We start from the raw sequence: 13,526 nt of genomic DNA on the forward strand, positions 1-13,526 counted from the left end.
CGTGGACACTGAACAGAAAAGCGGGTAGTCCCGTCACATCGAAGCCCCATCCCCACTGAAACCGGGGAGTGTCCGCCGTCGTGGGAGGAAAATCGAGTCTTGGGGTGTCGGGGGGATCCGCCCACGGGGTATCGAAGTAGGCACGTGGAAGACTGCATTAATCAAATAGTATATTGGATATCTTACTACCTCCGGCGCATTGCGAGACACTAAACGCCCGTCGGTTGACATGGAATTCAAAGCAAAGCAAGTGGGGCAATGTGGGGAATGGTAAGGTATGAGTCTCACCTTGTGGAATACTTGTTAGCTGGTACAGGCCATCGTCGTGGTAAGATTGTGATTTATAAATCAGCTCGCTTCTCTATTGAGCTCTCAGATAGGGGTTCATTTAGTTTCAGTTCTTTGCTTCTGTCTTTTGCTCATCTCCATGGAATTGCATTTAATAGAATCGTGTTCATCTATCAACCATGCCAGAAACATTTGACGTGGACTATGTCCTGTCCACTATTAGCGAGTCAGACAAGATTGCACTTTTATCCGGTATTGTTGATTTTCTCTCCAACGAAGATCTCCTGGTCCCCGCGCAGTCGTCTCGCGCAACCTCGCTAACAGACCCATTCTTAGGGATCGATTTTTGGCACACACATCCCGTGCCAGACCTCGGCGTTCCCTCCATCCGGGTCACAGATGGACCAAATGGAATTCGAGGGACAAAGTTTTTCGCCGGGATCCCCGCCGCGTGTTTACCCTGTGGCACCGCCCTGGGTGCCACCTGGGATCGAGATCTCATCTACAAAGCGGGAGAATTGCTAGGTGAGGAGTGCATCGCCAAAGGGGCGCACTGTTGGCTGGGTCCCACGATCAACATGCAACGCGCGCCAGTGGGTGGTCGTGGGTTCGAATCTTTTGCGGAAGATCCTCATCTCTCGGGCATACTGGCAAAGTCCATCATTCTCGGCTGTGAAAGTAAAGGCATTGTCTCGACTGTCAAGCACTTTGTGGGCAACGATCAAGAACATGAACGTCGTGCGGTGGATGTGCTTGTAACCCAGCGCGCGCTACGAGAGATCTACTTACGACCATTTCAAATTGTGGCTCGCGATGCAAAACCTGGGGCGATTATGACATCTTACAATAAGATCAACGGAAAGCATGTGGTGGAAGATGAACGCATGCTCCGCTTGATCCGCGAGGAATGGAAATGGAACCCGCTGGTCATGAGCGATTGGTATGGAACCTACACCACCGTCGATTCCATGAATGCTGGGTTGGATCTAGAGATGCCGGGCCCGTCTCGATATCGCGGAAAATATATCGAGTCGGCCGTGCAAGCTCGCTTGATCAAGCAATCCACCATCGACGCCAGAGTGCGGAGAGTGCTGGAATTTGTCAAGCGAGCGAGCCGGGTCCAAGTGTCTCAGGCGGAAAAGGGTCGTGACCTCCCCAAAGACCGAGCATTAAATCGAAAACTGTGTACGAGCAGTATCGTTCTCCTCAAAAATGAAGGCATCTTGCCTCTGCCACAGAACATCACGAAAATTGCGTTGATCGGATCGCACGTCAAGACACCCGCCATCTCAGGGGGAGGAAGCGCCTCCCTCAAGCCCTATTATGTTGTCTCGGTCTTTGACGCATGTGAGGAAACACTTCCTCATGTGCAGGTGCTTTATGAGCCAGGCGCATACGCACACAAAATGCTTCCCGTGATCGACCGCCTCCTCAGCAATGCGGCCATCACCTTCTACAATGAACCAGTGGGCCAGGAGCGACATCTGATCAGCACGGGGCCTGTAACGACCACGGCCTTTCAATTCATGGATTACAATGCTCCTGGTCTGAACAGAGGTCTGTTCTGGGCTACGCTGACTGGTGACTTCACGCCGGATGCATCCGGATTCTGGGAATTCGGGTTGAGTGTCTTTGGCACAGCCAATTTCTACATTGACGACGAGCTCGTGATCGAGAACACAACGAACCAGACACGGGGAACGGCATTTTTCGGAAAAGGAACCGTTGAGGAACGAGGATCCAAGGAGCTGGTAGCGGGCACGACTTACAGAATTCGAATCGAGTTCGGGTCCGCCAACACGACGACAATGAAGACGGTCGGAATGGTGAACTTTGGAGGTGGAGCGGCCAATCTGGGAGCCTGTCTTCTCATAGATCCAGAGACCATGATTGCAAAAGCCACAGAGGCTGCTATGGAGGCCGACTATTCAATCATATGCACAGGACTCAGTCAGGACTGGGAATCGGAAGGATTTGATCGTCCGCACATGGATCTTCCACCAGGTGTTGATCGGTTGATCACCAGTGTCCTTGATGTTGCTGCGGAGAAGACTGTCGTGGTCAACCAGTCTGGTACGCCGGTGACCATGCCGTGGGCCAGCAAGGCCCAGTGTATCGTGCAAGCTTGGTATGGAGGGAATGAAACCGGTCATGGAATCGTTGATGTGCTCTTTGGCGCAGTCAATCCTTGCGGAAAGTTGCCCTTGTCATGGCCTGTAGACCTGCGTCATAACCCAGCATATCTCAACCACGTCAGCGTCGGCGGTCGTGTGTTGTACGGCGAAGATGTCTACGCAGGCTATCGCTTCTACGAGAAGACCGGTCGAGAGGTGCTGTTTCCATTTGGGTAAGTTTTTCTCTCGCGCCCTTGCGTTCTCCGTCCCAGCGGCATGTTTTTGGCTCACGCGCATCTCGTGGTAGTCATGGCCTGTCCTACACGACCTTCCAGGTCTCAGCGAACGTGTCTGTCAGCCCTCAGACTTATGAGATGGATCATCCGTCGGTCGCAAGCGTCCGTATCGAAAACATCGGTCTCTCGGCGGGAGCTCAAATTCTTCAGCTCTACGTTGCGGCCCCTGATTCGCCGACACCGCGTCCATCCAAGGAGTTGCATGGGTTCGAAAAAGTTTTCCTTGAGCCCGGCGAGGTGCAGACAGTGGACCTCCAACTCGATCGGTATGCCACGAGTCTCTGGGATGAGATAGAGGAAATGTGGAAAATTGAACAGGGTAGATACGAGGTCTTGGTTGGATTCTCCAGTCAAGAAATAGTAGCGCGAGGTGACTTTCGCGTGGAGCGTACCACTTATTGGCGTGGGCTTTGAGAGTGGAAGTGTCGGAAAAAGGAACCCCTCCCGGTCGTGGTAGTAGAGGTACGAAGGGCTTGGCGGCTAAACTGGAAGCCGCTAGAACATGTGATCTGGAGGGGAGTGGCAAGTGTCGGGCTCAGTAGTGATCGAGTGAAATCTTCCACGTCGTGTTGTGGACATGACTAATACTCGTCTTGCTCATGAGCACCTCCTGTTCGATGAGAGATAGGTGCCATGCTCTGTTCCTCAATCGTCTCTTCTTGACCACATAGTCGCGCGATCGTACGGAATGGACAATTCACCCGCGGTTCGGACACGCAAGCATACGCGGGTGCTCACCGCGTGCCACGCTTGTCGGCTCAGCAAGACACGATGTGACTCGGCGAGGCCAGAGTGTGCCAAATGCATGCAGCGTGGAGTAGCATGCGAGTATCCAGACAAGGATGCCATCTCAGTGTCAGTCATGAAAGAGGTCCAATGCTTGAACCTCATTTGTCTTCTTAATCCCCAACACCCATAACGCTATCAACAAAACGTCTTATAACCGGCAATATGATATGCAGATTAGAAACATGGGGCGCTCGAATCTTGGATGCGGTAGAGCGTCAAGAGCGACTGTTGTTGGCAAACCTGGTGTCCAGTAAAGGGCAGGCCTTGGCTACACAGCTGGCGTCGCCATCGTCAATAGAAGATGTAGATCCTGAATCCATTTCTCGCAACGATGCGCCCAAAACCCCCATCACAGGGTCCGACATGATTCTCAGTTGGCCCATCTTTCCAAAGGACAAGCCCGTGTCTACCTTCCCTATCACTGCTCACTCGGAGAAGCCAGATCGCTTCCCACCCTGTAGGTCTTTGCCGGTTCATTTCTGGCACTTGCCACTGGTGACCAACAACACTGATGCAAATCTACAGCTCTCCCTAATCTCGAGCCGCAAAGACTGCTTGAACTACGAAACATCTTTATGACCAAAGTCTGGACCAAAAACCCAATCATAGACGTGGAGCAACTTGATTATTACATCAATCGAGTGCTAGGAAAAGGATTCGACTGGTCAGCGTCGTCGTGTTTGTTGTTGCTCGTCTTTGCTCTCGCAGCCATTTGGGGGAACTACCCGGATGACGAGACTCGTGAAGTTCCATACAACGAGGCGACCTTCGGTCAGCCAATAGCATATGTGACCATTGCAGTGCCGGAAGAGCGAATGAAAGAATCGCTGGCGTTCGTCTCAATGGCACGACAACGTCTATACACGGCCTTTCTGGATGACTCCTTGTTGGGCGTGCAATGTCTTTGCTTATTTGGGTGAGGCTTCCTCCATTCGATGTGTACTTGCAGACCACAGATTCCTGAAATTCGCACAGCATCTGGTACCAGTATAACATTGAGCCCATTGAGGGCTGGAAAATGTTTCGAGCAGCGTCTATGCTCTGGCAGACATATCGCCTGAAGTATCAAGAAGCAAGACCTGACAGGAGCGCGCAAGAAGAGAGTCAGTACTCGACGCCTCGTATATGCATTCAAACGCCTTTTTCTAATGCAGAACAGGTTTGGAGCAAAGACTTTATTGGACGTGTCTCAAGTCAGAATGGTGCGTTTCCCCACACATGGGCGGTTCGACACATCTGGACGTCCAAGGTGCAGCAACTAACCGGCTATAGCGAGGTCCGTTATGAGCTGACAGACCTTCCACCGTGCGAGCTAAGCCTCGCCGACTTCCCTCATGCTCTTCCCAGCTTCCCCGTGAGGCACCCAGCCAGTAATACTCACGGATGGACCACTTCGAGCTTGCCAACCACGGACTCCGAGGCAACCTCCTCCTACTATTTTTTGTCGGAGATCTTCTTACGCCGACTGCTGAACAGAATCCGTAATGCAGTCTGCGTGCTCTCTCCGGAGATTGATGGCTCATCTGTTCAGGCCTTAGTGAATACATTGACACAACTGGAAGGCCAACTGCGGCAATGGGTAGATTGCCTTCCACCTTCCCTTCGATTTGACATGCCGTTGGAATCCCCACCACGGCTTCACGAGGAGGAACTCATGAAGCTGGCTCGAGAGCGATATGTCGAGGTCCGTGAACTGCTCTGTCGCGTGTACTTGTACCTGTGTATCCACGTGTCCCTGGAGCCAGAAATGGCATCTTTGTATGGAGCCAAAGCAAGCGAATCGCTTCAGCTGTCAGTGTATCGCATTCGACACGAGGTGCCCTTCTTTAGGCATCCGGGGTCTTGGGGCGCGTGTCGGGTACGCTTCAACCATGCACTTTGCCTGATTGCAGGATTTCGTGCCAAGCTGATGCGGTGTCCTTCGGCTGAATACGTGGAAATCCCCCCTGACTGGGCTGATTGCGTGCGGGAGGTGATAACGCGACTCAAGATTTGGGGTAACGAGGGCGGCGGGATCAAGGAACTTAGCGAGCTACTGGAATGGCTCATGACAATCCATAGCTTCTTGGGATTGTAGTGCCCCCACGCATCCTCTAGTCCCAGCCACTCTGTGCCAAGCTTGAATTTCAAGAGGTGCTAAAGAAGATCAAAGATCTCACGATATCTTTTTCTTTCCACCGTCTCAACGCTCGTACAATAGCGGCCGCGGCCCTATCAAAGCCCACAGCGCGCACAGAGCGCATAGTGATCAGGTGTTCTGCACTAACCATGATCTTTGCACTCGGGGAGACTCCGCGACGGCTCTGCAAGCGACTAGCCTTCTTCGTTCCGAGCATGGCTTCTCAATCTCGCGTGAGATTCTTGGCGCTCGTGAGACAATCGCATCGAATGCAGCAACGTGCGTGGTAAGTTTCAAGATGGGTGGGTCATGTAGGCCTATGATTACTCTACTAGGCTTAGCGGTTGCTTCTCCACCAAGCCCTGTTCCACGGCTACCCCGTGGGGCGATGTGAAGTACCAGTTGTGAAATCCCTCCGCCGGGGATCATACGCGCAGCCACATCGCCAGAACTGGCACTGGGCCGGTGGACAGGAAGTCGCGACAGGCTCCGGAGCTCTGTTTCGAGAGCTTGGCATGAAGAACGGGTTATTGCTTACGCAGGGTGGCAGGGCTGGATATCATTCCGCCGCAGCTGGGGGTCGATTGCGCAGGCAGGACGGATGTCGCGTCTGTAGAACGCGATATATAAAAGAGTGGGACGAACCTAGTCGGAACTGATGAAGCTCTCGACATCAGAGACTTTGTTCAGTCAGGACAATCTTTGATTTTGCTAGCAAATTACCACTTGCACCTCACACAACATGGTTTTGGTCGGCAAACAGCGAGAGGAAAATGTTGCCGAGCCAGTGCTGGAGGAACTCATCGCTGACGATCGCACGCCATGGTTCAAGAAACCGAACTTGAGACGCCTCTATGTCATTCTATTCGCTGCTTGCATGGGTATTGAGATCACCTCTGGGTTTGATTCTCAGATTATTAATACCGTGCAGATTGTCTACACTTGGAGCAAATGTGAGTCTCCTGCTCCCTGGAGTGTTAGCGCCTGCATCAAAACTGAAGCTGTCGTAGACTTTGGTCATGAATCGGGCAAGATTGTCGATGGTCGTCCTCAGTGGATCATTGGGTCCAACTTGAAAGGCTTCCTGGGCGCTTCATACTCCCTCGGGGCGATCATCTCGCTTCCATTCGTGCCCTATCTGAATCAGCTGGTGGGTCGACGATGGACAATTATGTTTGGCTCGTGCGTGAGCCTGGTTGGAGCTCTTCTCCAAGGTTTCTCCAATGGAGGTATGCTTCAGTCTTCCCGCTGATGTCCTGCAGAAGATCGCGAAAGAGCTGATGAACCCAAGTGGCTATGTATGTTGTTGCACGTATGATCCTCGGATTTGGAATCCCGTTCTGTATCGTTGCAGGCTCGTCTTTATTAGGAGAGCTGGGACACCCTAGAGAACGACCAATTCTGACCTCGCTATTCAATTCCTCTTACTACATGGGTCAGATCATCGCCGCGTCCGTGGGATTGGCCACGGTGAACATAGCCAGTGACTGGGCGTGGCGGATCCCATCCTTGCTGCAAATTGCGCCTGCCATGATCCAAATAATGACAGTGATGTACAATGCCTTGGTTTATGACTTTAGTAGTGCCCGACTGACATTCAGCTTCAGGCTACTGCCGGAGAGTCCCAGATACCTGATCAGCAAGGATCGACGAGAGGAAGCTTTCGATATCCTCACGAAGTATCATGCCGAGGGTGACCGAAACTCGGTTCTTGTGAAAGCGGAAATCTCGCAGATCGAGCAAACAATCAAGTTGGAGCTTGAAGAGTCAAAACAATCATGGATGGATATGTTCCGTACTTCTGGTATGCGTCGTCGACTATTCATCTCGGCTTTCCTGGGGCTGTTTACCCAATGGTCGGGAAACACTTTGATCTCGTAAGTTCTGGTTTAACAATCCGAGTGGGATTACAATTAACTCAAGTATTTGACAGCTATTACCTGAGTGACCTGTTGAACATGGTGGGAATTACCAACGGCACGAGGAAGTCCAAGATCAACATTGGTCTTGCATGCTGGTCTTTGATTGTTGGGACAACATATGCGGTGTTGGCACCTCGTTGGAAGCGACGTCCGACGTATCTCATCTGCGCAGGAAGCCTGCTTTGCGTTTACATTGCATGGACAATTTCCATGGAACGTTCCATCAATACCAAATCTCAAGCATCAGCCATTCTCACAATCTTTTTTATTTTTGCCTACACACCTGCATATAACCTCGGATATAATGCTCTGACTTACAGTACGTACCTTATCACATGGCGAACCGGGCGTGTTATTGACAATGAACCAGCGTATCTTATCGAACTGTTCCCTTATATGGGTCGCTCACGTGGTCTCTCTTGGTTCCAATTCTACGGCCGCGGTGCAAGCTTTTTTGCCACCTATGTGAACCCTATCGGTCTCGATAGAATTAGATGGAAGTGGCTTCTTGTTTACTGCTGCTGGCTGGCATTTGAATTGATCTTCATTTATCTTTTCTTCCCGGAAACCTCGGGCCGCACGCTGGAGGAACTATCATTTTGTAAGTCGGCTTTTCAAAACATTACACTGCCTGTCACTTCAAAGAACTGCATCTAACCCTATGAGTGACAGTGTTCGAAGAAAAAAGCAAGGCGGATCAAGTCGCTGCTGCGGTCCACAAAGAAATTGATCATTCAGATGAGAAGAAAGGAGCAGCTTCTCATGTGGAAGTGCGAGAAGCCAAGGATGTTGCTTAGTAACCCCACAGTATCTATATGGAGCGACTACATGCCGGCGCGACGTAATTCTTAGCCTCTTGGGAAGTCTGTCACAGGGGCCTATTCAGTAGGGACGCTGATTTCTGATATCGCGTTAGTTTCCAGCTCTTGACATGCCAGCCATTTCCATGGTCATTCTCAGGGTAAACGAGCATGCGATGACATTCTTTCTACTTGAAGCAGCCGTAGCATTCCCCTGCGCCAATTCATTGATGATACTCATCACTGTGACGGAGCTAGTATTACCCGTGTTAAGGTGAACCTTGTTGCTTTTCCGAAGACTGTAGCGAGAGATATTTCACATCCGCCCCAGGAGTACAAGAAGACCGTGGCCACCAGGATGCAGGGCCCAGTGGTCATTTGACGGTGTGGAGATTTCTACATTCGAGCTCTGGAAGTTCGGTGTTGCTCTTATTGGCTCATGAACACTGGCGGAGATTTTTTCACAAACGGGTTGGAAATTTGGGAACATTTCTGGTCATGATTGTCTAATACCTTCAATTATGAGTTTGACTTTCCGAGTGGATTTGATTGTTGTGACCTGGTCTAACTACCGCCAACCTGACAATTATGTGATCAAAATTCTCTCATAGGTAAGCACTTATCGGAATCCACGATGAGGGTTGACTACGGTAGGGGATTAGAATATTCCAGATTGGCTCTTTTTCGCCTGCTTTGATGCCAATCGTGTTGACGAGCATAAGCGCCCCAGCTCCCATTCGAAATAGTCTCACTCCCATGTTTACTTGATCACCATTCTTTATTCTCGCAAGTTCTGTACGGTAGAAGATCGACGTGAGCTGACAAAATACCAAAAGAGCTTTCCCTGGTCTGGCTTGAATGGCCGTCGGGGTCATGATCGGGAATGTCAAGGTGACGATGTACCATCATTGACCTATCGTAGACGGGATGTCCAGAACCTTACTCGATCTGGTCTTTCAGGTCAGCTTGTGTTTCTGGTGATATGAATCACGTGAAGCTTAAATCATGATATCCTTCGATAATCTGCAGCCGATTTTGCGTTCGGAGGACAGCACGGGCCTGTTCCCACCACAGCCACATTTTTTCAAAGCTCTACATGGAGATGCAGCCTCGAGACCTAGGTCATATTGAACAAAGTCTTAACTCTAAGACCAAGCTAGGGTGCAGTCGCTCGCATACTCTTACTGCGCCGTGATTAGAGTTGCAGCAATCTGGATCAGGGTGAAAAACGAGCTGGTCGGTAAGTCTGTTCATGCGACGAATCGAGCCGTGGCGTCTTACAGCCGCATGAACTCACCCACGTGGTTGAAAGATCAGTAGCATATTTCGGGTAGCAGGCGACGTCCACAAAGTAAAGCAGCTGGGTCGCGAAGCGGTAATTACGCCGTGAAAGCAGATTTGCAAGCTACGGTCATCATTTTCCAATACGATTTTTAAAGAGTGCTGACAGAATGCGCACTTGAACGCGGGTGATAAATGGAATTGGATGGAACACTGGCTAGCATGGTGACTGTGTCAAACCCGACTAGGTTTGAATGAGAAAAGCAGTAACACTATAGAAGGCGCTCGTTCTTTGGACAAAAATCTACTGCTTTCAGACAAAATCACAAAGCAAAGACCAAGACAGACTAGCGCGTTTCTATTACGTAGCGTATTGCCCCTCGCTCCATACCATGGACTTCCAAGTCCTTGTGTAGTTTCCACTTCTCCGCAGGAATGACAACATCTGTGAGCGAGACAAGCCATCCATCAAAAGCATATGGTGGTAGCGGCGTGATTCACATAACGTTAGCATTTAGTGCCACTTTACCACATGTCCAATTTCCATATCCAACCGCCCTGACTTTGTTATGAATGACTTAGTTTTGCAGGTACGTATGGTCTGTCATGTTGAGTCTAGTGCACTGCACTACACCCATCACTTAGCAGCCTTCGACTGTAGGCATATGAGCTCAAGTGTTATGCGAGATCTTGTTGATCGCCTCGAGGCGCAACAAGCGGATACACTGACTCGGCAACACCAGGGATATTTTATAACTAGACCTGCCTATTGGCGTGGACCGCGTTTCACATGAATAAACGATGTCAATAAAGCCCCACAGCTCCTGCTACTTGAATTTTGAGGTTGAATAATGATTTTGAACGATTTGCGGTCGCGCTGGGGACTAAACCCTTAACTCTGCTTTCAATACAGCTATTCCTTGAACGAGAAGAGTGACCATTGACCCAAAGGAGACTTTAAATCAATAGCAGACGCCAATTGCAACAGTGCTCAGTTTTATGAGATTGAGGAGACGGAGGAAAACTTGTCGGCGTCGGGCGGAGAAGGAAGAGTTTAATATAGTTGAAGGCTTCTTCATCTTTGGTATCGGAAGATTTCTGTTGCCTGCTATACTTTGTCTATTAAGGTTATTTCGCCGCGAAATTGTCTCGAGAATCGACCAAAGTCCGAATTTCAAGCCTCCGCGCCCAGCTTCGATTCCTTAAATTTGTTCTTCAGGTCGACCCCCTTCTGCAGTCTCCACCCTTCGTAAGACGTTCTGAAGCTCGACGTGGCGAAAGAGCTGTTTGACCCTGTCCTCCAATTCAACGCTTGCCCTTCCGTAACACAGACTAAGAACAGCCTTCTGCTCGGAATTTCAGAGCTCAAAAGCCTTGATAGCAATCCATGAGCACTTGTTGTCTCGTATGTCCGTACCAAACTGTCCCGTGACCTTTGGATCTCCGAACACGTCGAGGTAATCATCCTGTACCTGGAAGTATTCTTCCACGCGAAGGAGAATGCTTTGTGCAATCTCAACGGTTCTTGGACCTGCCAGTTGAAGAGAATGCAGTGCCAGCATAACTGGAATACAGAAACTGCAATACGCAATCTTGTTCTCTGAGATAAAGGAATAGCGCTCTGTATTCATATCGACGAGATGGCAATGGTCGCTGGTCGACATATCGGCAAGTTGACCAAGTTCTGTCCGAAAGGATGCCTCATGAGACAGCGCTTTCAGCTTATTGCGACTCGGATGGTCTTGGAAGTAATGCGTTAAAAGCGCCATAGTGGATGATTTGATCAAACATGCATCATTAACAGCACTAAGCCCAATGCCCTCCGGGCGGTACCAGCAAGGTCGCCCGCGACGGTGCTCTGAGGCGTACATGATGTCGTCCCAAATCAGGTCACCAGCCTGGATGATTTCTGTGAGCAATCCAACAATGCTGAGATGCCAAGTCTCGAGCGTGCTGAGAAGCTGGGCTGAGGTAAGTCGACCGGTACTCAACACAATGCAAGCGCGGTTGAGCTTTCCACCTTCCATATTGTATTTTGCACACTGAGTACAGTGTCAGTTCCCTAAAAGTATTGGACGAACACAATTTGAGTCAGTAGGAAGAACCCACACTGATGAATTTTCCCACAAGTTCGCCAGGGACACCGCTACTGCTGAGCTGAGCTTCGAATCGGTCAAAATAGACGGCGGGAATGTTTGTAGGGTGTTCCTATCAGTCATCTTGAATTGAATTGCAAGGGCTATATGAATACAGCAGGGACTCAGTTGCCACTATGGTGCAGAAGGTAAATGGTCGGTCAATGAAGAATACCACTAATTCCGTCGAGTAGGGAAAATGTTCAAGGATTGAATGTGGAATCAATCCATGGATGAAATTATCTTGTGAATGTTCGAGACATCGGTGTCTCCTAAAACCTGTCAAAACCTTGCACAAAGGAGGGCGAGGTCAGTGCCTGTTCTAGCACACGTCAACAGTCCCCGATGGCCTTCCAATAAAGTCGGTTTTCGTGATAAGCTCGATGAAAACAAAATGTTTACCAACCTGTGATGCAGGATCTGGTATTGTAATTCGACTAGAGCATCTGACTGCCTAGACCACACTGAAAAAATTGGTAGGTCAGAAGTTGGCTTTTTCACCATGATGCTGACGTCGTTTATGTCCAGTTCACTGACCTTTGCATGTGATGTCAGGCCTTCATTGACCCAAATTTCTTCCAAGGGCTTTTATGCCAGGTATATCAGAACTTATTTTGACGATCCTAGAGAATAATTTGTAAGCCTGAGCTCCCCGCTCCGCCTCCATGTCCAAACTCGCTAAAATTCTATCGAGATGACTGGTGAAAGCGCCAGTCGCAATCGAGACGGATAATCCCTGATTCTGGGTAGGGTATACCACGTGGTCAACGTTCCGGGACATCGTCTGTCGACTGGAGAGACCGATGGAAACAGCTCTTTTGAATCATGGTAATTCCCACCCAGCGGGCACAAATGGGTACAGGTATACTACTGATCAGAAGCAGGTTCTTTCGCCGAAGTTGGAGTGGTCGGCGTGGAGGACCAGATCACCGGCCAGGCGCTGAACGTGTTTCTCGTTCTGAAGAGTCTATGCGCCGGAACTGATAGTGTAGATGTGAGCAAATCCGCAAAAGAATATGTTGGGAAGGCGATTGGGAGGTTTGCGGTACCCAAAGCCCTCTTTATTGTTGATGATCTCTCAAAAACGTGATCGGGCAAGATCATGCGATGCATACTGAGGAATATACTGGAAGGCGAAACCCAGCAGTTTGGTGACATCTCTACTGTATATTACCTGAATACTGGGAATGTACTTGGGGTTCTCCGACTAATAACACATCTGCAGCTCATGAACCTGTTCGCATGACATGTGATTCTGCCGCTCACCACAGTCCATAGCTTAGGTAGAATATCTCCCCCATAGCAATCTCACTCCTCATCCCTCTCACACATCGATACTGCTGACCCTACAGTAGCCACATCCCATCAGAACCCTGGCATCATCTCACGCACCATAGAGCAAGTGAAAAGCCAGAGGGAGTCGAGTCCCGAGATTTCAGTGGCCACTGATATTAAGCCTGACTCGAAAGATGGAACTGTGTCATCTCCAGACCCTCCCTACCCCCACCCATACCCCGTTTATGAGTTGACTTTCCTTGATCATATCTTGCCACCGTGCCATATGTTCATCTTCCTCTCCTTTGGCAAAGCCTCAATCGAGGGCATCGATGCGCTTCGACGGGGTGTCAAACGGTTGAGTAAGTCTCTGCAGTTTCTCACTGGAGTTTCTCTGCCATCCGGAAATTCTGGTAGTGAGGACGATGCCTTCCATGTCCAGCCAGCAGATTCAGCCTTCCTTCAGCGGTATCCAATGCTCAAGATGGCATTCAGCTCGAAGTGACA

At 50.0% G+C, this 13,526-nt stretch overlaps 5 protein-coding genes across 5 annotated transcripts; 4 read left to right on the plus strand and 1 right to left on the minus strand.

Moving 5' to 3' along the window:
- Positions 1-467: 467 nt before the first annotated feature.
- On the plus strand, positions 468-5,564 carry N7539_008005 (beta-glucosidase H; the record flags this gene model as incomplete). The annotated part of the gene is made up of 6 exons (XM_056937606.1): positions 468-2,635; positions 2,710-3,017; positions 3,370-3,553; positions 3,661-3,944; positions 4,013-4,403; positions 4,463-5,564. 6 exons carry the CDS (start codon positions 468-470, stop codon positions 5,562-5,564), a joined length of 4,437 nt encoding a protein of 1,478 aa, XP_056787471.1.
- Positions 5,565-6,348: 784 nt separating this feature from the next.
- On the plus strand, positions 6,349-8,325 carry N7539_008006 (uncharacterized protein; the record flags this gene model as incomplete). The annotated part of the gene is made up of 5 exons (XM_056937607.1): positions 6,349-6,835; positions 6,898-7,483; positions 7,540-7,847; positions 7,899-8,129; positions 8,201-8,325. 5 exons carry the CDS (start codon positions 6,349-6,351, stop codon positions 8,323-8,325), a joined length of 1,737 nt encoding a protein of 578 aa, XP_056787472.1.
- A 2,642-nt stretch (positions 8,326-10,967) lies between these two features.
- On the minus strand, positions 10,968-11,636 carry N7539_008007 (FPP/GGPP synthase family protein; the record flags this gene model as incomplete). Its single annotated transcript, XM_056937608.1, has 1 exon — positions 10,968-11,636. One exon carries the CDS (start codon positions 11,634-11,636, stop codon positions 10,968-10,970), a length of 669 nt encoding a protein of 222 aa, XP_056787473.1.
- A 933-nt stretch (positions 11,637-12,569) lies between these two features.
- Positions 12,570-12,834, plus strand: N7539_008008 (Acetyl-coenzyme A synthetase; the record flags this gene model as incomplete). The annotated part of the gene is made up of 2 exons (XM_056937609.1): positions 12,570-12,606; positions 12,629-12,834. 2 exons carry the CDS (start codon positions 12,570-12,572, stop codon positions 12,832-12,834), a joined length of 243 nt encoding a protein of 80 aa, XP_056787474.1.
- Positions 12,835-12,846: 12 nt separating this feature from the next.
- N7539_008009 (Acetyl-coenzyme A synthetase) lies at positions 12,847-13,524 on the plus strand (the record flags this gene model as incomplete). The annotated part of the gene is made up of 2 exons (XM_056937610.1): positions 12,847-12,909; positions 13,201-13,524. The coding sequence occupies 2 exons, from the start codon at positions 12,847-12,849 to the stop codon at positions 13,522-13,524; spliced, it is 387 nt and encodes a 128-aa protein (XP_056787475.1).
- Positions 13,525-13,526: the final 2 nt, after the last annotated feature.

Source organism: Penicillium diatomitis (genome assembly GCF_028827545.1).
Source record: "Penicillium diatomitis strain IBT 30728 chromosome Unknown utg000011l_segment0_segment0, whole genome shotgun sequence".
In the NCBI taxonomy this organism is placed as follows: domain Eukaryota; kingdom Fungi; phylum Ascomycota; class Eurotiomycetes; order Eurotiales; family Aspergillaceae; genus Penicillium; species Penicillium diatomitis.